General features: G+C 34.4%; 3 protein-coding genes across 5 annotated transcripts; all 3 read left to right on the forward strand.

Moving 5' to 3' along the window:
• Positions 1-1,739: 1,739 nt before the first annotated feature.
• LOC132037217 (probable sugar phosphate/phosphate translocator At3g17430) lies at positions 1,740-9,699 on the forward strand. Of its 2 annotated transcripts, none has more exons than XM_059427695.1 (10): positions 1,740-1,871; positions 2,831-3,127; positions 4,243-4,350; positions 5,456-5,487; positions 5,568-5,618; positions 6,071-6,132; positions 6,226-6,487; positions 7,802-8,067; positions 8,144-8,238; positions 9,255-9,699. In XM_059427695.1, exons 2-10 carry the CDS (start codon positions 3,041-3,043, stop codon positions 9,411-9,413), a joined length of 1,122 nt encoding a protein of 373 aa, XP_059283678.1. In that variant the 5' UTR covers positions 1,740-1,871; positions 2,831-3,040; the 3' UTR covers positions 9,414-9,699. The 2 variants fall into 2 exon arrangements, with proteins under 2 accessions (XP_059283678.1, XP_059283685.1); XM_059427702.1 differs by having other exon boundaries at positions 1,740-1,867.
• An 862-nt stretch (positions 9,700-10,561) lies between these two features.
• LOC132037222 (protein CHLORORESPIRATORY REDUCTION 7, chloroplastic) lies at positions 10,562-12,632 on the forward strand. The gene is made up of 3 exons (XM_059427712.1): positions 10,562-10,843; positions 11,527-11,660; positions 12,099-12,632. The coding sequence occupies exons 1-3, from the start codon at positions 10,801-10,803 to the stop codon at positions 12,381-12,383; spliced, it is 462 nt and encodes a 153-aa protein (XP_059283695.1). The 5' UTR covers positions 10,562-10,800; the 3' UTR covers positions 12,384-12,632.
• An 8,988-nt stretch (positions 12,633-21,620) lies between these two features.
• On the forward strand, positions 21,621-24,955 carry LOC132037227 (glycine-rich RNA-binding protein 4, mitochondrial-like). Of its 2 annotated transcripts, XM_059427731.1 has the most exons (6): positions 21,621-21,775; positions 22,941-23,084; positions 23,174-23,242; positions 23,382-23,488; positions 24,230-24,359; positions 24,399-24,955. In XM_059427731.1, the coding sequence occupies exons 2-6, from the start codon at positions 22,949-22,951 to the stop codon at positions 24,713-24,715; spliced, it is 759 nt and encodes a 252-aa protein (XP_059283714.1). In that variant the 5' UTR covers positions 21,621-21,775; positions 22,941-22,948; the 3' UTR covers positions 24,716-24,955. The 2 variants fall into 2 exon arrangements, with proteins under 2 accessions (XP_059283714.1, XP_059283706.1); XM_059427723.1 differs by having other exon boundaries at positions 24,230-24,955.
• The last annotated feature ends 190 nt before the right edge of the window (positions 24,956-25,145 follow it).

Genomic DNA, 25,145 nt, shown 5'->3' on the forward strand with positions numbered 1-25,145 from the left:
TTCTTAAAACAATAAAACATAAAACTGATAAATTGAAATCAAAATCAAACAAATAGGATAAACAAGAACAGAAAACCATAACTATGATACAGAATTACTAGGTGTTATATACATACAGTAAGAATAACTAAGAAAACACATAAAGGATATACATTAATCCTAAAGACACGTCCTAGTCACCTTCCTTTGTTAAGAATATTTGATTTTTCTCAACTGAAGTGAAAAATTAGGGATACAAAAGCAAAAGAGAGCTTGTTACAAGGGACAACTACGTATATATACATCTTAAGGAGAAATATTTACGAAACTTGATGATAGTTTTATATTTACAAAATATAATAGTTTTATATTTACAAAACATAACATTACAAACCCTATACAAAACATGCTTTTTTGAAAGAAAAAAAATTATTTATTTAAAATTATTATTTTTTAAATATTTTTTTTAGCTCAAAAATTTATGTATCAAAGTTGTATGAAATGTGTATATCTCGCTCAAGGCTTAAAAAGTTCGCTCAAAATTTAGTGTATGAAAAATGTATGAAATGTGTATATCTCGTTCAAGGCTTAAAAAATCCACGCAAAATTGTGTGTATGAAAACAGTATGAAATTTGTATCTCGCTCAAGTCTTAAAATTTCGCTCACATTTTCGTGTATAAAGTTCATGTTAGATTTTTGTAAAATTAATACAACTATAACAACATTGTATGCAACTTTGGTACAATATTCAAAACTTAAAATAATCGCTCAAATTTTTGTGTATAAAATGTGTATATCTTACTCAGGGCTTAAAAAATTCGCTCAAATTTTATGTATGAAGAACGTATGAAATGTATACATCTCGATCAAGGCTTAAACATTACGCTCAAGACTTAGAATTTCTTTCACATTTTTCGTATATAAAGTTCATATTAGGTTTCTGGAAAATTAATACAACTACAACAACATTGTAACAACTTTCATACAATATTCAAAGCTTAAAGTTTTCGCTCACAATTTTGTGTATGAAAATTATATTAAATTTTTCGCTCACACATACACATTTCATACATTTTTCATACACAAAAATTTGAGGTAATTTTTTAAGCCTTTGAGCAAAAAAAAAAATATTTTTTTAAAAAAAAATTATTTAAAAAAAATATTTTCTGGAAAAAAAATAAAAAAACGAAAAATATATAAAAATCCGTCATGTTTCGTAATATATCGTTATGTTTTGTAAATAAGGAAAGCTATTTATATATTTTGTAATAAATAGTCTTAAGTAGGTGCCCTATGTAATTTTTTCTTGTTACAATTGGGTTTTTTTTGGGTTTAAACTTAATAGGCCTAGACTATTTCAATTTTTTTGGGTAATGTATTAAATTTCGATGGACTTCTGGTTCTTCGATTCGGTTTTATCAAATTTCGATTCGGCTATTTCGGTTTTTTGAAGGTGGACACCGAACACCAAATCCAACTATTTCGGTTCGGTTCTTTCGATTTTGATTTCTTGAAGTTCGGTTCGATTCGATTTTTCGATTTTCGCTATTTATGGCCGGGCCTAGGTTAAATCGTACCGACAGGGTAAAATACGGAGAAAGTATTTGGAGACCTGTGTTTACGTAACAAGTGTAGGTAGACATTTATGAGTTTAATCAGAGAGTAATTAATTAGTGTGGGACCCATTCGTCGTTACTTGCACCTCCCCCTAATCCTGTGTCTCTTCCTTGTTCAGATCACACACACACACTCTCAACTTTGCTTGATCTCTTTGTTAGTTAAAGTAACACTAGTACTACTAATACAAGGTACCCGTAATCGTGTTGATAGGGCAAAGCAATCGAGAGAGAATCCCACCATCCAAATCAGATCGAACGGCCTAACATTGTCGGTACGCAATCTAAGTCTTCATTTTCCATCCTCATTTCGTTCTCCTTTACCTGAAATCGTGTTTGTGTATTGGTGTTAGGACGTATTATGTGTATATTTTCTTGCTTTTTTATTTCTGCATTGATTCAATATTAGGATTGCTAATTTCCTGTTTAACTACTTTGTTACCATTACCAGTTGGTACGAGTATGTCTGTCCAATTATGTTAGTTCTACAATAAGGTAGAAGTTAAGTTGCAACAACGAGAGCTTGAAACGCTGCGTATAAACTCCTTAGGTCAATTTTGCAATTTTCTTAAATCCTACCCGTCCCTAACCATTAGCTTCTTTCCCTATCTTCTTATGGAGTACAAGGTTTAGCTGGATACGCATCCAAGGGTATGGCCTAGTGGTCAATGAAGTGGGTTGAGAACCATGAGGTCTCAGGTTCAAATCCCCGTAGAGACAAAAACGCTAAGTAATTTCTTCCTATCTGTCCTAGCCTTGGTGGACAGAGTTACCTGGTACCTGTTGCTGGTGGGATGAGAGGTGACAGGTATCCCGTGGAATTAGTCGAGGTGTGCCAAGCTGGCCCAGATAACACGCTTGTCAAAATATAAAAAGGTTTAGCTGGATACTCTTCTAATTTGCATCTGATAGATTGGCAAGTTGTATCTTGCAGTCTGTAATATCTCATGCATGCATTGAGTCACTGTGTGTGGATATTTATAAATTGACCACTAAAAAGTAGCTTTATAGTGTCTTGTGGCAAGCTTTTTATCTTTTCATGGAATTCCATGCCGTTAAAATTTATATTTTCGTCGTCATTGTGCAGTTACGTTCATTCTTTTGGAAGTCCGTATAATCTAGTTTACCAGTTTTAGTGCTTGCTTTGATTTATCAGGTTGTTTTGATAGTGACGTTAGAAAATGAAGATTCCTTCTGATAATAGTAATTTGACATGTGAAACCTTTATCTCCAGATTCTATCAGTCCATGTTTCTATAACGGCATATGCAGAAACAAGGTAGTGCATTACAATCATTTTTAAGGAATGAATACAGCCGTTGAACTGAATTTTCACCTTGTACCTGAACAAATCTCCAGGATCCGAGTTGATTGATTTTTGGATTTGAGGGAATTTCATTGTAATATAGGGAGGTGGAGCCATTTGGATCGTCAAGTGACTTACAATGATGATCAACAAACAGCTTCTATTGACTTACTTTTATCTCTTTGTCTATATTGTGCTTTCATCAGGAGTTATTTTGTATAACAAGGTATGTGCCTTTTTCCAAGTATTTGATTATTGTCTTCGACTTCATTGGATCCATGGTTCATTCTTTGTAAGTTAGAATCTGTTAATGTTTATAGCTTAAATGCATTTAAGCAACCTCAGAAATAAAAGAAATAAAAATTCAAAAAAAAAATAAAAAATCAAACTACAATTAGATTAGAACTGCGATTCAGGCAATCTCTGAGACGAACAACCAAAGTGACAAGCTGCTATCCTTTATTGCCATGAGCTTCCAAGGAAAACTTAGTAGGGGCCAGGGGGTGGGTCACTTACATTCTTAGGAAGCCAGAAGGAGGGTAGTAAAGAAACGCAACTATTTTCTGCTAGTCCAAAATCAACTTTCATAGCCATTTCTAACTGAACAGAGAAGGGACACAAGTTTCCTTACTTTCCGTTCAACTAAGCAAAAACATGAAGGGAAGAGCAAATTCTTTATGAGGAACCGATGTTTTTCATTTGAGAAATTATCTAAGACCGATGTCAGTGCAAGCAAAGCTCTTACACGAGGCATTTTGGGGATAAAAAAGAAATAAATAAATAAATAATGTCGGAGATTTGGAATCCAATGATGTGGATGCTGAGTATTGTTGATTTAGATTTGGCCCCATTTGGTAGTAGAAGGTAGAAAATTCTTGTTCAACTGTTCTCTAGTGTTTGTTTGTGATTTGTAAACTATGAAGCTATAGTGATCCTGTAGAATAAGGCGTACATGTTTCAGAGTGCCACTTCCTCACTGCACTGCGCCCTTGTCGCATAAGCATACTAGTGCCTTGTCTTTTCCGATATCATGCATTATAGGAGTGAGCACACAGCAGGGGTTGTCTCATAAACTTCATTTGTCCAAAACACATCCAAATAATTGATTTGTATGTACCTTGCCTTCTACTCCACTACCACAGCTCAATGTGAAATGGCATTGGTCTTGGTGGGGGTAGGGGGTTTTCTTTTTTCACCAGTCTGTATTTGTGCATCGTAAGCTTCAGAGAAGTTTCTGTTGGATGCATTTAATCTATGACTTAGGTGTAATTCTTTTACTTTTCAATATCATCAATACAAACTCACTATTTTTCTTCTGCCATTTATTTTATGTTTTTGCAGTGGGTACTTTCACCAAAATATTTCAATTTCCCATTACCAATTACACTTACCATGATACATATGGGCTTTTCGGGCTTAGTGGCTTTCTTTCTTATCCGTGTCTTCAAGGTATGGTAGTTAAGAATTACTGAATTACATTGACATTTTCCTAGTACTCTTTCTCATATTTACTCTTTTGGATGATGACTTACTGCTACCTAATTATTATTGACATTGTGGTCGAAATGTTTGCTAGATTGAGATTGCTAGGTATAAGTTACATATCAACCAGCTTGCTTTCAATAGGTTAGCATGGTACCCAATTTAGATGATTTGTGTTAAAAGGTCCAAGATTTTCTTCAGATGTTGTCACATACTTATTTTGTTCTGATGTTTATTTTGTTCTGATGTTGTTATTTCGTTGATATTATTGTATCTATAAATACACCATGACCATTCAGCTTCCTGATAAAACCATTTTGTCCCTCTTCAATTCCCAATGAACAACATGCTCTTGACCTATTCTTTAACTGCTATCTCTTTAATGCATTTGTATCTCCCTGCCAGGATAGAAGTGCCTTGCCTAGTGTCTTTTCCGATTAAAAGGTTCATAATTTATCAGCAGCTTGTTACAATACTTCGACAAGTAGAAAAAGTTATTTCTGTTGAATTATTTTTGGGACCTAGAGGAGGAAGGTATATCTATGGCCTGAGAATTGTTTTACTCTGCATTGGCAGTTTGGTAATCCTATCTAATTTAGCAAACAAAACCTAAGCAACTCGCATGGAATTAGAGTCTAGTGCTGGATCTTAATTTGAAAGGAAAGTTCATGGACAGATTTTGACTATGTTAGATTGATCTGAGAGTTTATTGGTCTATTTTGAGGGTCATCCCTAGTCACTCTTCATCAGGATATTTAACATTGTTGATGAATTCAATTTTTGTTTGAGGAAAGTACTGAGCTGGTGAAAATTTATCCTCTTTTTACACTACCTGTGGCCTTGGAGAGAAGGTTGTGGCCATGCAAATGAACTTCCTTGGAGAATTCGTTAAGTCTCTGTTTGTGTACTAAAAGGATTACGGGTGTACGGTCGTCTTTAGTTTCTGAATTTAGTTCATTTCTTACTTTTTCTGTATTGGCAAATTAATTTTTGATGTCTGGTCTTAGTACTTTGATTCTCGTATTTAGGGTCATCTGGCTTTCCCTTTTAATTCATGATTATCTTTTTGCAGGTTGTGTCACCTGTCAAGATGACTCTTGAAATGTGAGAATTGCACATTTGAACTGCTTTTATTTTGAAACGCATCTTTATTCTCATTTCTTCATTTATTATCGAATTTGCAGATATGCAACATGTGTTATTCCAATCAGTGCTTTCTTTGCTGCAAGTCTTTGGTGAGCTCTCTACTTTGAGGAACTAGAATATTTGTTGGCCTTTCTTACAGGTTATGTCATTCATGATCACTTGTGACTTGTTGGTATTATTTGTTGGTATTATTTATTCATTTGAAATTGGAGAGGTTCCTGTTAGACGTACTCTGTTATATTTTTCTTCATATTCATCTACAGCTTAAAAGTTAGTATAATGTGCTACTAACAATGTTTCTTCATAAAGTTTGACACTGTTGACCATTAATCTTCCATACGTTGATACAGAACTATTTCACCCTGGGTTTTGTAATTGATTTTAAACTTTCTTGTCTCCTTGTTCCTTGTTCCTCACACTTGGAGGTTCTTAATTTCTAGGAGAGAATTATGGTTGTGGATGATTTCTGTTTCAGTTAGTGAGTTGAAGCTATGAGGTTGAAATAGTTTATCTCTGAAAGGTGCATATTTTGTACTCACAGGTTTGGCAATACTGCATATCTATTCATTTCTGTGGCCTTCATCCAGATGCTCAAAGCTCTGAGTATGTCTGTATACTGTACTCTTTTCTAATTACAAATTCCTGTGCTTGGGAATCTACTGAATGGTTGTAGCTTTCTCTGTATTGAAATGGCAGTGCCGGTGGCCACATTTGTCATGGCTGTGATTTGTGGAACTGATAAACTAAGATGCGATGTATTCTTGAACATGTTTTTGGTCAGTATTGGTGTTGTAATATCCTCCTATGGGGAAATTCACTTCAACATAGTAGGTACAGTTTACCAGGTGACTGGGATATTTGCCGAGGCTCTTAGGCTGGTGTTAACTCAAGTTCTTCTCCAGAAGAAGGGATTAACACTCAATCCTATCACCAGCTTGTATTACATAGCTCCATGCAGGTATTCTTCCTCAATGTTCAAGGTTGACTTATCTGTTTTCATTTGGTCAAGCGCCTGTTTTGTTCAGATCTATTTGATGAGTTAGAACTTGGCTGTCAATGATTCCATGTCTTCCCCGTGTTCAACACCCACCTGGGATTAGAGAAGAAAGGACAACATGCCATAGGACCTTTCCTTAGATTGGTATCTTTTAATGGGTTGGAGTAGTTCTTGATTACTCCCGACCACAGTAGCTGCTGATACATCATATCATCCTACTGCACCTCAAGTCTGTTGAAATGTGAATCGCATTATCTAAAAGCTTAAGCGGTTAGAGGAAGGATACTTCTATACACCTATTTATTTATTTTAGTTTTGCAGTATACTCAGATGTAACACAGACATTGAACCTTGACATTATACTGTATCATTCATTTGCTACAATCTTCATAAACAATAGTAAACAAAGTTGAAAGGTCTTGCGTCACGGTTAGTAGTAAACTTGGTATAGAAAATTTATGGATTTTATGATTAATGTTGTTCGCTGCTTGTGTTGCCAAAGTAGGTTTATGTGTTCATAAACGACCATTCTAAACGAGGACAAAGTTAAAAATTTAACGGATTGTCTGGTGCCAACAACATGTGCGGCCTTTTGGGTGACCATGGCACTTTACATAACATTTGTAGTCCTCACGACTTTTTTGTTATTCCGCATTCGTTTTTGATTATCGACATGGAATCGTACTTGAAGGACAAATATTTGATGAAATACGGCATCTAATATTTTCTTGCTTTATTTACTTTAGAACTGCTTCCTTTGTGATGGATAGGCTTGCAACAATAGGGGTTATGTTTCTTAGACCATAACTTGTATAATATATTTTCTTGAAACAAGAAATATTATCTTTAAATTTCTGTGAATATGTAGTCCTCCGTGTAAATCTCTTTCCTGCATGCCATGCATTAATATATCTTGGCATTTGTGAAGTCAAAAAAGTGCTGTTGATGTTGACAAGGTGGATATCTACTTGCTAGTTTGATTGTGGCAGTGTTGGCAACTGTAATGTGAATGGTTTCCTCTATACATAGAGATAGAAGGTTTATCTGTATGCTGTGATAAGTAATGGCTGTTTTACATATTTTCTTACCATTTCCTCCAAAGTGAGGTATAGTTTCTATAAACTACTGCCTTTGAAGGAAAACATTCTCTGTGTTCGCAATGAGTGAGACTAATTTCCTGTATTTCAAATGGCAGTCTTCTGTTGTTTTGAGTCTCATGCAAGTGATATTGCACTGCTTCTTGAGGTACTTATCATTTAATCTTTTAATATGCAGCTTCGTTTTTCTTTTTATCCCATGGTATCTTCTGGAGAAGCCTGAAATGGAAGTCTCACAGATCCAATTCAATTTTTGGATTTTCTTTTCAAATGCACTTTGTGCACTTGCTTTGAATTTCTCAATTTTCTTAGTGATTGGTAGAACTGGTGCTGTAACCATCAGAGTGGCTGGTGTCTTGAAGGATTGGATATTAATTGCCCTATCAACTTTAATTTTTCCGGAGTCGACGATTACCACTCTTAATATTACGGGCTATGCCATAGGTAAACTTACCATTCCTTATTTATTGGAAATTTATGCTAACAATCACCATGTTGATGAAATTTTGTTTTTGGTTAGCTTTATGTGGTGTCGTGATGTACAACTACATAAAGATCAAGGACGTACGAGCAGCCCAGCTTCCTGTAGATAATATCATAGATCGAACAGCTAAGGTCAGCTTTTGTTCCGACTTTCAGACCATGTCTTCTTTTTCATTTTTTAGATTTCGTTGTTTTCCTGGTCTGTTTTCTGATTTTCCAAGAGGAACATAAGCAGTTTGGATGCTACTTTTGTTTCTTAGGGAGTCGGAACATAATATAGAGCTTGTTGCACCCAAGGGTGTGGCCTAGTGGTCAATGAAGTGGGTTGAGCACCATGAGGTCTCAGGTTCAATTCCCAGTAGAGACAAAACAACACTAGGTGATTTCTTTCCATCTGTTCTAGCCTTGGTGAATAGAGTTACCTAGTACCTGTTGTTGGTGAGAGGTGGCAAATATTCCGTGGAATTAGTTGAGGTACATGCAAGTTCACCGGACACCACGGTTATTTAAAAAAAAAAAAAAAAAAAAAAACCAAATACATAGGCTGCTTAGAGAAAAGCTACATTATAAATATTTCACGAATAACAGATGCTTATAAATACTTAATGCCAGCAATAGATAAGCTTACTGTTATATATTCTGCCTCTCCCATTTTTGTTTCCCCCTTTCTGGTTGAGGTCAAGATTGTTATTGGCTTGTTCTATTGTTTTAGGTCTTTATCTTTTTCCTTTTGTGAGGGTCAATGGTGGGGTTTTCTAACCCAATTGCTTGCGTGCTTGTCATAGTTAAAATGGAAGACCATGAAAAGAAATATTTGATTAAGTCACATGCACCCAATGGCGTGGCATAGCGGTCAATGAAGTCGGTGAAAACTATGGGTGCATAGAGTTACGCGGTATATGTATTAGGGGGAGGTAGTATGTACCTTGTACCTGGTGAAATGTCGAGGTGCACTATTGAATATTTGATGAACATTTTGTACCTTGGCCTGGGCACATCCTTAAAAAAAAAAAAAAAAAAAAAAAAGGCACATGATTGCTTAATTGACCGTCTTTGTTAATTGTGAGAGGTTCGGCTTTCATATGATTTTCCTTGGGAGTGTGTTATACTATTAAAAGTATGTCTTACCTGCATTTTACCTTCTACAGGAGCTTAAGATGGAGAAGAAGTCATCTGATCTGTACTTGCCAGATGATAATGCTGATGGTACAAAGAATGCTTCTTCAGATTCAACAGTGGATGAGGAAGCACCTTTCATACCATCAACTAGGGTCTCTCATCTTGGGCGAAGCAACCTCTCATCGTGAGCATTATAAATTCCTCGAAGTGTCATTTTTGGTGCAGTTTCAGTTGTCAGATTATAGATCAAACGGATTGAAGAGAGCAGGTCTTGTGTATACACCACACCCTCCTACCATTTTGCTAAGAGTTGCATTTCTTTGCAAAGTGCTTAGTGCTATAAGGTCATATGTTGTAATATTTTAGGGCTGTTGACATTCAACGAACTGTTATTCTTTTATTCACATAAAACACACTCAAGCACATGTGCATATTGGTATCATACATGCAATTGGATCGTGCCTTGGCAATCTAGATTTTGGATGTGTTTTAGCTGAAAAGTCTGTTGTGCTGTTATTCGCCCAAAAATTTTGTCTTCAGTGAAGACACATGGCAACCAGTTGAGTTTAATAGAACCAATTTTTATTACAATATCTGTCAATGCTAATGAATAGAAATGAGTCTAACCGAATTTTACATAATCCAAACAAATTGAATCTGACTCAAGTATTCTGTTTTAGTTTTTGTAAGTGTCCCTGTAAGGTAACCATCATTACGGAAGAACAGTGTGGACGGTGTAATTTGACTTCTGAAGTTTGTTTCAGAAGTAATTGTTTCAAATTGACACAGTGATTTGAAATTGTATTTCAGCTTCAATTTTTTTCGTTTTCGAACTTCCAACACACAAATTTGTAATCCTTTTCAGAAAAACTAGAACTATCTGAAAACAACTTCAATTTTCACTCTTTTTAACTTCAATTTCAATTAAAAAAATTCGCTTCAATTTGCTTTTTGTCCAGAAGTAAAATAATTTTCATATTTGATTTCGGTTTTTTTTATTTAACCAACTATTAGAGGAAGCACCTCCCGGCCCTAGCTCCAGGTCCAATTTATTGGATGTCCCGAAAGGGCCCTGTTCTAGCTTCAAATGTTATACAGATAGCGTTTACCAACCACTTTTTGATCCCGCAATCGAAAAATAGCCACTATTATAGAGTTCAAATTCCATAAGTGAAATTCGGACAATGTCTCGGAATTTCACATATGAAATTTGGAACTCTGCGACGGTGTATATTTTCAATTACAGGGGGCTTAAAAGTGGTTATATGTGAATTTTACCCTCAAATGTTTGTGGCTTTTTCTCTTAATGGAGTAAATGCTCGGCCCAGAATTTCCCAAGCCTGCACACTTCACTGATTGGGAAAATATAGCAACAGTTTGGATATATATAGATGAGGCTGAAAACCATCATCTTATCCACCCCCATCGTCGTCAAAGTCTAAATGCAACTATTCTGATATGTTCTTAGTCTGCTATGTTCTTAACTATTCATTGTTGTTTAATCTGCCTATTATACATCAATAGTAGCTGCCACTAACTGCTGTCAATAAAGCAGAAACTTATTTTCCTTGACTCATGGAGGCACAATTGTGGTGCAATAAAACGTACAATTGTATAGGTAAGTTCCCATTAAATCCTTGCACTTCCTTAAATTCTTTGGGTTGAGTTTCAACCCTTTTCCCATTTTTATGTAGTTAAACAGTAACATCGGCACCTTTTTCTGCATTATTGATGATGAACTAAAATTTGTATTATGTAACAAGTTAGAACATCCACACCGGTTTAGGTAATAGACTGTTGTCTCTCGGGCAATCTTCACCTCCTGATTAGCTTTTAGTAGAATTTATGCCAAAGGTCTGTTTTCTCGACATCGTAACAAAAACAGGCACGTTCATATTCCTGGTTTACCCAATATTAGATCCAAGAAGGAGCTATAATACTAGGTGTGAAATCAGACGAACCTATTAGTTTTTGCATAGACACTGTACGTATTTGTCTTAGGAAATTCATTAAATATGTATACTATTTAATTGTGAACTCAGTAACTAAAATGAGCCATGACAAATTCAGAAGTCCAATAACTTCAAATTCTAGTTCCGCCTCTGGTTAGACCTTCATTTTATATTGTTCATGCTTCAAAGGATATGCAGGATGTTAAAGCTCCACATTGATTGACATTATAAATTATTATGTCATTACATGATGTTGGATAGTTCTCACTTCACTAGCAGCCCAAAAAGAAAAAGGACCTAGCCAGTAGTAAAGTACACTCACAATAGTGTTGTTATTCTTTCATGGCAGGGACAGAGACATCGAGACTTCAATATCCACTCCCATTTTTACACAGAAGTTTGCAGCTACCCTTTTTTCAGCCCTTTAATTCCTCATTTCTCCACAGTTTGACTTGTAAACCCATCCACCTCAATGCAACAAAGGTATCTTTGTCTTTCCCGCTGTATTAGAACCGATTAAATAACTTCGAAATTGGCCCAACAAGTAATTTGCGGATTAAACACGTGAAAATATTTTATATATTATAGCTATAGTTTTGAATCCAAGACTCCAATACCATATTACATCTAATTTAACTTGTATACATGATGTGGAAAGAATATATTAACTTACTTTTTTAAGTAACTTGCCTAATTTTTCAGGTTACGAATTTCACTTTTTAACTACGAAAGTATTTTAACTTATTTTTTCGGGTAACTTGGTCATGTTACTAATTTCACTTTTTATGAATGGCTGTCTACATTTAACTTTTTGTTAACTCTTTTTGTATGTACGTTAAAACTCCACTTCTGTTTATCTATCTGCAACACTTCACTCTCTTAATTGTCTCTCTTTATATGTTGTTTGTGTAAATTAATCAGACATTAGCTACAAGACGTAGAAGATCAAACATAGAGACGGACACATATGTGCTAATGGAACCTGGAAAGCCGGAGGAGTTTGTAACTGAGGATGAATTAAGGGACAGGTTAAAGGGTTGGCTTGAAAGTTGGCCAGGCAAAGCATTGCCACCAGATCTTGCAAGATTTGAAGATACTGATGATGCAGTTCAATACCTAGTAAAATCTGTGTGTGAACTTGAAATTGATGGAGATGTGGGTTCCCTTCAGTGGTACCAAGTTCGTTTGCAACAAGACATGACATGACTAGTGACTAAAATGAAGCCTATACATAATATGCCAGTTACAATTTCTTTGTTACTTGTTCATTAGTCATTGGAATAGGATATATAGTTAGTTGTTGTTATATGAGTATTGGAAACATATTCCTCCGATCCGTTTCTATATATGTATCTTAGTTTAACTGGGGACGCAATTTGAAAACAATAAAGGAGACTTTTGAATTTTTTGATCTTACATTAAAGATGTATATATTGGATCAAAATGTTCTTTGAAGCTTGTCGTCTTAAACACGACATGAGAAATGTTAATATTAAAGATGCATGCATTAAATATAGAAAGTGGCATTCGTATTTGAAAGAATTTTAAAAAAAAAATATATATATATAGAGTAAAACATATACATTAATTAAAATGGAAGAAGTATTTTCTAATTCTCTAGTTATTTCCACTACTGTTTTGAAAGTGTTCTTGGATCTGAGAGAAGATTTCTTGCAATTCAATGTCGTTGTATTTTTCAATATTGGCCTCACGTATAATTATGTTATATCCAATGTCAAGTTAGGGGTGTGCGGGGTAGATGGTGTCTTGTTTTTTTTTTTATTATTTTTTTTTTTTTAACTCCAACAATTTGAATTTGCACCACATAAGATTCATTGAAGGTGAAGCGCTTCCTATCCAGATTGTTTTCAATCTCAGGATTCAAACTCAAGACCTCTAATTAAGAGAATAGAGGGATCCATCTCACCACGATTCTTTATGATATGTATGTACGCAGAAGGTGTTAGAGTGTGTCGTAGACTGGTTGAGATTATAGATTGTACTCCCTCAGTTCACTTTTACTTGTTCATTATTAACTTTGCACGCCCTTTAAGATTTAAGAAATGATGTACATATATTATTATGGAAAAATTACTTGGTGTAAGCTCTTCTAAAAGGTAATTATTGATAATAACTAGCTTTTGATTTATTTATATTTAGTAGCTAAATTAATTTTCTAAATTACTATTGGTAGCTATACCGAAATACATATACCTTTCTCTATTCTCCCACACTACACATTTCAGATTTTTCATCTTCTCCAAACCCTAAAAAGCTTTCTCCCTCCTTCCTATTCACTAACACAACCGCCGCCGCCCCACTGCCGGAACTCCATCACCGCTGGTCATCTTCGTCGGTTACCATGTAAAGTCACCATGGCGACACTGCCAAATCCGAGACACCACCAGATCTGAGAAAATACAACACTGCCACACTGTTTTCCGGGCACTGCCCCACTTTTTTCCAGCCAAATACACCTTTCACATCATCTATTCTCTCCGTTCCAAACTCTAACTAACGTTCCATTGTTGAATTTCCATGACTTCTGGTGTTCAAAAAATGAAGCAGAAGTTGTTCCATGGCTTCCATTGTTGAAGTTGTTCTTCTTTTGCTAATGCCTATGACTACTTGTTGATGTTTTTTGGATCCGGTGGTGCTAGTATACACGGTGGTATTTTGGGTGGTATTTTGTGTATTTCTTCAATTTTTTGAGCCTAAATACAGTGCTATTTTGTATTTCGCTGTAAATTGGACCGTTTTGATTGTATTCTTCCTTATTTTGTATTGTATTTTTCATTTCATCATTTTTTGAGTGTAAATACATTCAAATACAGTCGAATACATTTAACCTTGCGACGCCCGCCGGCGACCTTGCTGATCAGAGCTTAAATACATTCAAATACAGCCAAAATAAAAGGATAGATCAATATATATACACACTAAAATATACAGCTCCGTCGTGTATTTAAATGCACTGGAATATAATCATTTTGAATACACATGTTTTCAGAGAAATTAAGGTTGCATGTATTCAAATACACGCAAATACATGTGACATCTGAAATACAGTTAAATACAGCGAAATTGCCTAAATGTAGCTACGAATTGTAAATAGCAAAAAGGTAGCTACGGATTGAAAGCAAGAATTAAAATATAGTTATTTATGTAAGTTGTCCTTTTATTATAATATTTATTTTAATTGGTGTATAGTTTTAATAGACTTGGGAAATGATTTGAAAATGAGTAATTAATGTTAAAGGTAAAATAAGAAAAAGAAAATTTGTGTTTGTCTTGATATGTTAAAGTGGACAAGTAAAAGTGTAAAATTTATTTTTAGTATAATTGATAAGTAAAAGTGAACGGAGAAAATAACTTTATCTTTTTATATGAACTTGTACATAATTAAAATATATTATATGTTCTGATGTCTGAACAAATGCGGAAGGAGGATGACAATAGGATTTTTAATGAATTGAGCCATTTAAGAAATCATTGAGAAGAAAACTCTACTGTGAAATATTGACAGATGATGGCAGATGATGGCAGGAGATATGATCCTTTGTTTCGTCAGCTGCTTTGTGTAAGACGCAACCTTTGTCAACTTGCATCACGTGTGTCGCACGTGCATCCCGTACGCCGTCGAGTTTGGAGTTTGTTATGTTGTTTTCGTAGCTGAAATACACAAATAAAGGAAGAGAAGAACCTTATTTCTTTTGTTACTGTCTACGTGTCAAACATTTATTAGTCCTCTTTTTCATATCAGAGCGTTTGGAAAGCACGCTCTCTTTATTTTAAAGGGAGATTGTGACTTAACTGTTCAATAGACACATTTTAATAAGTGTTGAAGGGTCTAATAGGAACAAGCTTTAGTTTAGGTGTCAAAATGAAAAATCATGGCAACTTTGAGGGCCTGCTTATGCATTTGACCAACAGGCGTTGGCTTTCAGTAGAGAGTGGGATAAGGCACTATCCCCCCCCCCCCCCGAACTATACCCGGTTTGTTGCTACAACACACCTTACCTTTCCCCGGGTCCTATTACCCCCCTAAACTTATTTAAAATGAATAATTACTCCCCAAGCGCCCGACGTGGCAAGGAGAGTGTGTTTCACTCTCTTTGGGAGAGTGAGAAACATAAAAAAGGGGAAAATTAATTTTTTCTATTAAAAATCTGTATTTTCTTAAAATATGAAAAACTGAATTGTTTTTTAATAAATATGAAAAATCCATTTTTTTAGAAAATAAATCTGGAAAACTGAGTCTTCTTATTAAAAAATTTGGACTGAAAATTGATTATTTTTTTCTATATATGGAAATAGATCTGGTTTTCCAAATTTAGTTTTAAAAAACGGGGTTTCCACATTTAAAAAAATAATTAATTTTTCCAAAACTTTATAAAAATTCAGTTTTTTCACATTTTGACAAGAAAAACACTTTTTTCCGGATTTTATTTGAAAAATAAAAGTGTCCTAAGAAAATGAAATCATGAAAATCAAGATTTTTTAAGACATTTTAAAAAAATAATCAAGTTTTCCATATTTTAAAAAATTCAGTTTTCCATATTTTAAAAAAATTCATGTTTTCAGCTTTGTTTTGTTTTGTTTTTTAAATGGGTTTTTAAAAAAATTAAATTTTCAGATTTTTTAAATATTTAAAAAAAAACGGGTTTTAAAAATCATCTTTTTTAAAGAAAATTCAGTTTTTTAATTTAAACAAATCCATGTTTTCAGTTATGTTTTTTTGAAAAAAAAAAATCAGACGGGTTTTAAAAAACTCAAATTTTCAATTTTTTTTTTTTAAAAAAATAGGTTTTAAAAGTCATTTTTTTAAAGAAAATTCAGTTTTTAATTTTTTTAATCCATGTTTTCAATTTTTTTTTTCTAAAAAAATGGGTTTTAAAAAAAAAAATCATATTTTCATTTAAAAATCTTTTTTTTTTTAAAGAAAATTCTGTTTTTTATTTTAAAAAAAAAATTGACACGTAAGCTGAATTTTTTTAAAAAAAATAAAAAATAAATAAATACACATGTGGCAAGGAGAGTGTATGTCACTCTCCCATATGAGGGTGGCATCAACATTTAAGGGGGTAATTATTCCGTTTTAAATAAGTTTAGGCGGATAATAAAATTCAGGAAAAGGTAAGGTGTATCGTAGCAACTTCAGGTATAGTTCAGAGGGGTAATAGTGTCTTATCCCTAGAGAGTATAAATATTATTTACTCCGCCCCAATGACACATTTCAGATTTCGAAAGTCGAATACGCTTTTCTTAGACTGCGATTTTTTTATACGCCTTCTAAATATTTTGGATTATCAATTATTATGACATATCGTATTTTTTACGTAGTTTCCAAATATGTAAAAAATATTCAAAAAGCTTAAAGATTTCATGTATGAATTTACGATCAAAATTTAAAAGTTTAACTCTCAAAATTCAACTGTGCCGCATAAATTGGGACAGATGAATAAGTTTCAAGTGGTCATAAACAGATATAACAATGAAGTTTTTGAATCACGAGAATGAAGTTTGGCAAGGACTGCAAAAGGGAAATGGTCCCAGAATGGATAGAAGCTTATATGAACTCCACCGGACTCAAACAACTATATATTACAGGAGATCCGTTGTTTCAAGGAAAGCAAGCAACCTTCGATGCCTGCAAGAACTTTAGAACAACGGTTGGCATTATCGGAACTTTAGTGGTCTAAATCTACTTCATGAATTGCACCTATAGATGTGCAATTTTGAGAGAGAATATGACTCTTACTTGGAAAGTACTTAAGCAGAACAATTGTAAGTTAGTTGTATGTGAATTTGTACTACATTTGGCAAAAATAGTTGTGAAATTTGAAGACCTACGAGTGAATATAACAAATAATAAAGTTGGTTGTTTTGTTTCCTTTGTGTTTTTAGTTTTGTTAGTTCGATTTGTGTTTCTAATGCAAAGTTAGTTGTCTTTTTCTCTCTTTTTTTCTTTTGGGAAAAGAATTCAATAATGAAAAATACATGTAGTTAAACTATACTCTAATTAATATCTTTGTGATTTAATCAATATAATGAAATTAAAATTTATCTACTCTATTTACACTACATTTTTTTACAAAAATTTAAATTTATTAATAACTTTTATAATCGCGCGAAGCGCGAATAAATTCACTAGTAAAGAATAACCACAAATACATTGAAGTTAACCAGATTAACTAGGTATTACAAATAGAAAAGCCAAAGATTCACTCCTTTATCTTTTTTTTAAAAAAAAACAGAGCCTTAAAGAATATTTCCATATGTTTTCATACTTATATTTAGTTCTTCATTTCATCTTTACTTTAAAAACGTACAAATAAATACTCATAATGGTAGAATTTACGCGTACATCACGGGTTTTAGACAACATCACTTGGTGCAAACAAGGATGGCCTCATGGAATTGGTGTCTTTAAGCCAAATCTGAAAAAGAAATGTCAAGTATATTCAATAAAACTAATTTATGCGTGCGTCGCACGTGCATCCCGGTAAAGTTAATGATTAATTTGGACCACCCCACATGTAGCTATCAATTCACCTAGCTTTACAATCTTAATTTAATTTATCATATGACGACCACCTAAGTTAGATGTTAATCTATCATCACCTACCAGTTCATCCCTTCCCTGCTTCAACACCTCTATATAAACAGGAGAAAATGTTAATCTATTATCACCTAGCAGTACTAAGACATTGAAAATCCTGTTGTTGCCTTTTCGATCAATCCCCAAGTACTGATGACTTACTTTTTTATATTTTCAACTATTCTTTAGTTGAGTTTCCGAGACCGTTGCATTTTGCACCCCTAACGTATGTCCTCTTTTGTGATATGCACCTTGTTCTATATCTTTTTATAATTCGCACCCTAATCTCTTTACTTTCTTGCAAAATAATGAAACTACTCTTTTTATAAATTTTCCACAAGGGCAAAATTGGGATACAAAAAGTAAAAAAGAAAATGACACAAAATTAAGAAGAGCCCAAGAAGATTTCTTGGTGTTTATGGTTTGTATTGACATTGCGACACTTCTTGATGATCTTGAAATGGCACTCCGGCAACACCCATTACTCCCAGTGGATACAACTTCCAGAGAAAATACATTGTTCATTTGTACGTCTGATGCTATTATTCCTCTAAGTAAAAGGAAGATAACTCTATAGGATGCCAGGATCTACGGTTTTTAGCATTTGGAGTACCATGTTACCCTTTAAAAGAAAACATTTCAAGATTTAGAGGTGTATCACAGAAGGAAGCACATCCACTTACAATTTCTGTGCTCTCTGTATTTTTGACGTAAGCAAATATATCACAACCAACGACTTTTCCCTTGGATTTGTCGAAGAGAAGAGGAAAGAAAGTACGCCGTTTCACCTTAGATTGAGTTTGTTGAGATGGAGTAGATCCTTCCATTAATCACAGAATTTTAATTGCAAGCCCAAAAAAAAAAAAAATGCAGGACTGGATTTAGCTTTGAAGAAAGAGGCGCAAATTGTTTTGAAGCAACTGTTATTTCCTTAGCTCATAAGTACATGCATCTTTTTGCACTAACATTATTAAGATTTGATGCAATCACAAGAAGATACTCTAATGGCAACACTAACCGTAAGAGAAGTCGTCCTACTCTGTGAACTACTCCCAAATTCCATGCAAAAATCAGAGGAAAAACAAATATCAGACTATTAATGATGACGAGGGTCATTGAGTTGAGCATATTAGTTGAATTCTGCATCCGTCTTTGCACCCAGGATTTGCCACCATAACTATTAATGACGATGATGGCCATGGTCGTGTTGAAGTAGAAACAGCTTGAGTTTGTTGGTTTTTTTATTTTGGGTCATTTCTATTCTTATTATGACTATTCTAATTTTGCCCTAGTGGAAAATTTATAAAAGAGTGATTTCATTATTTTGCAAGAAAGTAAAGAGATTAGGGTGCGAATCATAAAAAAATATAGGACTGGGTGCATATTACAAAAGAGAACACACGTTAAGGGTGCAAAACGCAACAGACTCTGAGTTTCCACCTAGTTATTATTGCTGAATAAAAGAATTTGTGAACTTTCATGTAAGTTTGCCAGCTCCCAGAGCTACTACTGCTCCTTTCTACCGGAAGTTGTTCTTGATTAAGAAGAACCTTCACGAATGATTCACTCCTACCATCGCATGGCTTCTGCTTTGCATCCAGATTGTGTTCTGACAAAGTGAAAGAAATGGAGAAGAAGGATGGTTTTGTCTCAGCGATGCCACAAAAGATGTTGTCCATGCACACCGTACATACTCCCAATTTCTTGTGGTTGCACCAGAACGTTGGCATTTGGGAAGAATCCAATTATAGAAGGGGTGTTATTATTGGGGTTCTAGACACTGGGATTACACTAGGCCATCCCTCTTTCGATGAAAACAATATGTCGCCTCCACCGACAAAATGGAAAGAAAAATATGAGTTTAATGAAAACGTAACATGTAACAAGAAGCTCATTGGTGGAAGGAACATCTTGGGTGGCTTTATTGATCCCCCATTCAATGAGGCAAGCCATGGCACACATACTTCAAGCACGATTGTTGGAAACCTTGCTGATCATGCAAATGTGTTTCAGCAATGTCAATGGCACATCAGCTGGCATGGCAGCTCTTGCTCATGTTGCCATGTATAAGGTGTTTTCCGTAGTCACTTGTGAAGAAGCTGACATACTTGCTAAATTTGATGCTACGATTGATCACAGTGTAGACGTTATCTCAATCTCCACTGGTGGATCTTCTCTAAACTTTTACGATAACAATAACGCTATTGATTTTTCACGCAATGCGGAAAGGTATTATAGTGATCGCCTCTACTGGTAACCATGGTTTAGGCAGTGCTAGATTGTTTAACGAGGCACATTGGATTCTCACAATTGGTGCTAGCACCCATGATAGAAAGATAGTAGCAGTAGCCTTGCTAGGAAATGGTAAAATATATGATGGTGAGTCACTTTTCCAACCTAACGACTTTCTTCGTACCTTATTTCCATTCAGCAAAGTTATGATCCTTTGTTTCATCAGCTGCTTTGTGTAAGACACAACCTTTGTCAACTTGCATCACGTGCGTCGCACGTGCATCCCGTATGCCGCACGTGCATCTCGTGCACAACACGTGCATTCCTTGTGTGGCACGTGCATTCCTTGAGTGGCACGTGCATCCCGTGCGTCGCACGTGCATTTCGTGTTAATTAGTAGAAATATTTTGAAATCACACACACACATATTGTAGTTGTTAAATATGCGTGTGAGATATACATCTAGTGTAAAAGAAAATTAGTGCAAGCTCAAAATGATGAAGAATGATCCTATTTCAGCAGACTTAATAGTTAAACTCAAAATTACTGAATATTGATTAAACTTGCGATGGTTATTTCTTGGAATAGTTTGTTGCATAGTAGACAACTACTAACTAATTTCTAGCTTAATTAAATATCTTTTGAAGAAAAAAAGATTTATACACCTAAGTCTAATTTATTAAAAAATAGGCCCCCAAAATTTAGGAGCCTAAAGTACTTGCCTTAGTGGCTTATGTATTGAGCCAGTGCGGCCCGGGGTGCAACTTTCTTAAATGCAAGAAGAGATAAGTTCAATGAGATAGTATAGTTTATGTGAAAATCAAATAGTATAGTTTATGTGAAAATCAACTTAATGGACATTGCTTATCTTATTTTCGTAGGTTCAGTATTGTCCATTCTATACGAGAAATTTTCTTGAAAAACAGCATTAGTATTTCATAATATGGTGCATAATTATTTGGCATTCAATAAGACAAGTCCAAGTAAAACAAATATATATAAAAGATGTATATAGTTAAATTTAATTAATTTGAAAATTGAATCACAATTAATTATGTCTTTTGCCTCAATTTATGTAACACACTTTTTTTAAATCTATTTTTTTTTTTTAAAAGTCACCATTTTATATTTAGAAATAGTTTAACTTTAAAATTCTCATTTTACCTTTGATGAGATTATCTGTAGTTGTACAAATGTTTAAAGCTTGTTTCGGACCTTAAATTTCAAAAGTTTTGCCCTTTTATGTGACACACTTTTCTTTTTAATCATTTCAAAAAAGAATGACACACTACTAAAATTACCATTAACTTTACATTTTCTATTTTATCTTTAATGAGAAGCTTTAATAATCGCACAAATATTATGTCAAATTTAAGGCCACATATTTGCAAAAGTTCTATAGTCATACAAATATTATAGCATATACAGATTTGAAAAATCTTTATTTTTTTCCTTAAGCCCAGCTCAAATTCAAACTTCACTGTATATAAATCGAAATGAAAAAAATATTTTTCTTCTTAAATTTCAAACCAATCAAATAGTGCCACGTAAGTCGGACCCCATGAAATAGCATAGTTTGATATTTCTAGACGAAAGGAAAATGGAAATAAATCCAGTTTGGGACTCCCTTTCATCCAATGGCCCAGATTGTGCCAAGTTTTAATCTGTGGCCAAAATATTTCACAATATTTATACCCACAAAGTTCTAAAACCCTACCACTGAGTTTCAGGTTTAAGGAAAAACATTTTCTTCAACACCAAAAAGGTACGTTTCTTCTACAAATCTTCCTATATGTGTTTCAAATTAACTTAATCTTAAAAGGGTTTTCATTTTATAACACATAGGGTATTATTATTTCAACTTGTTTTAATCCTTGTTACTGTTTGTTTAGTTCTAATCAAAAGGTTAGGGTTTTACCCATTTTTGTTTGGTTTCTTGAACACCATTACTAGTGTACTACAATAAGGTATAGTTATGGATTTTTTTTAATGGGATATTTTCAAAATAAAACAGCCTTGGAAAAATATTTACACCACATAGCCCAATATATACAACATTATACCTGGGTGGAAAGCATTATGCATAATGTATCAACCTTGTTTAAAGTGTATAATAGTGTATAAAAGGTGTTTATACACAAATATGTTGAAGATCGGGTAAACATACACAAAGTATAGGCTACATGGTGTAAATATTTTAAAAAATAGCCATAGAGCGTAATTTTCCCAATTATTTACTATGATAATGGAATCCTTGCCCATGTTGTGTGGATTACGTGGGGCTTTACAGCTCCTCTCTATTGAGAAATGTTAGTTTTGAGATCAGTAGTGAGCATATTGGCCTGTTGATTGCTTATTAAAACACAGTTTTTTTTAAATTTTTAAAAAAAAATTGTTAGTGGGTTTTGAATAATAGAGCGATTAGTTTATGGCCTGTTTATTTTAGTAATTTCCTGCTCTATAGTTATATGACAAATATGGATGAGTAGATATGTGCTATTTTGTATGACTATGTTTGACTGAACATGTTAATGGGACCTAGTTATCATGTTCTTGTTAGTCGAAGAAAACACTGAAGTGTTTGATATCAAAATGAATTTGAAATTCTTGAAGTTGTGAAAGTTGTATTGAATAATTTTCTTAGTAGGATGGTTCACATATTTTGGAACATCCCGATATGGAAAACTATCATATGAATTGAAACGAAATATGAGCTCAGAGAAAGAAGCCATCCAATTCTTTTCTTTACACTGTTTCACAACATCTAGTGCCTTTCACCAATTAATGGTGTGACTGATTCTACAACTAAAGATTTCTTTTGAATCTCCATTTCACAAAAAAGAGAAAAAAGAATCTTCTGAATCTAACATCTTAACGTTTATTTTAATGTATGTTTAATCTTGACTCATGGCATTCTGTTCTTTTTATAGGTTTAAAGATGGCTTTGTTCAATAGAATTGGAAATATGCTTAAACAGAGTGTAAGCAAGCACACAAACTTGGAACTGTGTGCCTCCAGAACCTCACTTTACCAAGCTATAAGAAGCATGTCTTCTTCAAAGCTTTTTGTTGGAGGTGAAATTATTTTGTTCCCAGTTTTATGGAGTTGCTATGTTCTTTTTGCATCTTTTCGCTGATCCATAATGGCCATGTATCCACTGTAGGTCTCTCATACGGTACTGACGAAACTTCTCTGCGAGAGGCATTTTCCCAACATGGTGAAGTGATTGAAGGTATTTGACTTGTGATTTTACCTCTGATAACCTAAAATTTAGCAGTGTACTCCATGTGTAGTTCACGGAGCGTATAAAATTAATTTGTCCTAAACAAATAAGAAAATTTACTAAACAATAATATGTATGGTTCATGCAGCTAGAGTTATTTTGGATCGTGACACTGGGAGATCCCGAGGGTTTGGTTTTGTTAGTTATACGTCTGCTGAAGAAGCATCAAGTGCCTTGAATGCCTTGGATGGCCAGGTAATGATGCTCAGGTTTCTTTGTGAAGGACCGGTGTCAGTTATGCTCGAAGAATGACATACACCTTCAGTTTTTTTGGATAAGTTGGTGTAGTAAGACAGGTTTTGATAAGTTTCTAAAAAATGCTATCCATCTTATTCCATTCTCTCAATTACTATTGATAGTTATCTTTAGCGGAAGGGGGTGGTTCCCTTCCAGTCCCATCCAATAGGTTCTGTTACGTGAAAATCTGTGACTTCATGTTATTGTGCATTTCTTAAATATTAAGAGCAAATTGCTTTTGTCACTTTCTTAGGTTAAATGATGTGAAATAGTTGAACCAACTTTTTAGGACCCATATCAGGTAATAATTTCATGTTGTTGTGCCTTTCTTTTTATTCACTGTATGCCACTCTGTCAATTACTTGAAGAGATTGATTAGTTATCTTTAGTGCCAAGGGGGTGTTTCTATCTAGTTCCAACCAATAAGGTTCTATTGTGTCAAAATTCCATCAGAACTTCATCTTGTTTTCCCCTAAGTTACTCGGACTCTTCAAAGTGTTGCTGAACCCGTGGCGGATCCTCCAAAAGTACATTGCTTTTGAAGGATCCGACACGCACCTAACAACATTTTAGGAGAGTCCGAGTAACATAGGTTTTCCCTTCTTTTATATCGTGGCTAAATTACTTCTTTTTTTTTTTTTTTTTTTTTTAAATCTTGTGGTAGTAGTATTAGGTAAACTTTGTTGCTTAATTTTGCAGGAACTCCACGGGAGACGGGTAAGGGTGAATTATGCCACAGAAAAGCGTCAGGGAGGATTTGGGGGTGGTTATGGTAGTGGAGGTGGATATGGTGGGGGAGCTGGAGGTTACGGATCCGGCAGTTATGGAGGTGGTGGTAACTATGGTACCAATAACAGTTACCCTGCAGGTGGTGGCAACTATGGTGGAGGAGTGGGGTATGGTAGTGGTGAAGGTGGAAACTATGGTGGAAGTGTCGGACAAGGTAATTTTGGAGGTGGATATGGTGGTGGGAACAGTGGAAATTACAATGCTGCTGTTTCCAGTGGTAATGATCTGTTCAACAACTCTGAATTTGGTGGGAGCTCTGGGACCTCGAACAATGGTGAGCAGCTTAGTGCAGACCAAGGGACTGAAACTGCGAACGATGATTTCACACCAGGTGCAGAAGGAAGTCACAGAGATGACAATGATGAGCCAAATGACTATGCCAACTCCAGGGGTTGATAATATTTCCTTCCATGCCATTCAAGTTACTTTGGCTTTGGCACAAGTACATGTGTTTTGAGGCATAGAAAGTATATTTTATTTTCAGCAGGGTTGCTACTGATTGCGTGCTTCACCTAGTTTTATGTATGTGTAGGATTAAATGATTTACTCTTTTAGTATTTTCGTTTCTCTGTTTTGAAAGGTGTACAATTTCATGGAGCTCCCAAGTATCGATTTTATGCATTGTGCAGTGCTGAATCTTTTGCCACTTGATCGTTTCTTCAGATGTTCAGTGGTGTTTGCAAAGCGGATAATCACAATTTTACATGATCATGTTAGAGATTTCATTAGATAAGCAAGAGGCTTTTTTGTGATACCCGGATTGAGGCATTTTTGCGTCTACTTAATATGCAATTAGAACAAGAAAAATATATGTTGAATTGATTAG

This window comes from Lycium ferocissimum, chromosome 2 (assembly GCF_029784015.1).
Source record: "Lycium ferocissimum isolate CSIRO_LF1 chromosome 2, AGI_CSIRO_Lferr_CH_V1, whole genome shotgun sequence".
In the NCBI taxonomy this organism is placed as follows: domain Eukaryota; kingdom Viridiplantae; phylum Streptophyta; class Magnoliopsida; order Solanales; family Solanaceae; genus Lycium; species Lycium ferocissimum.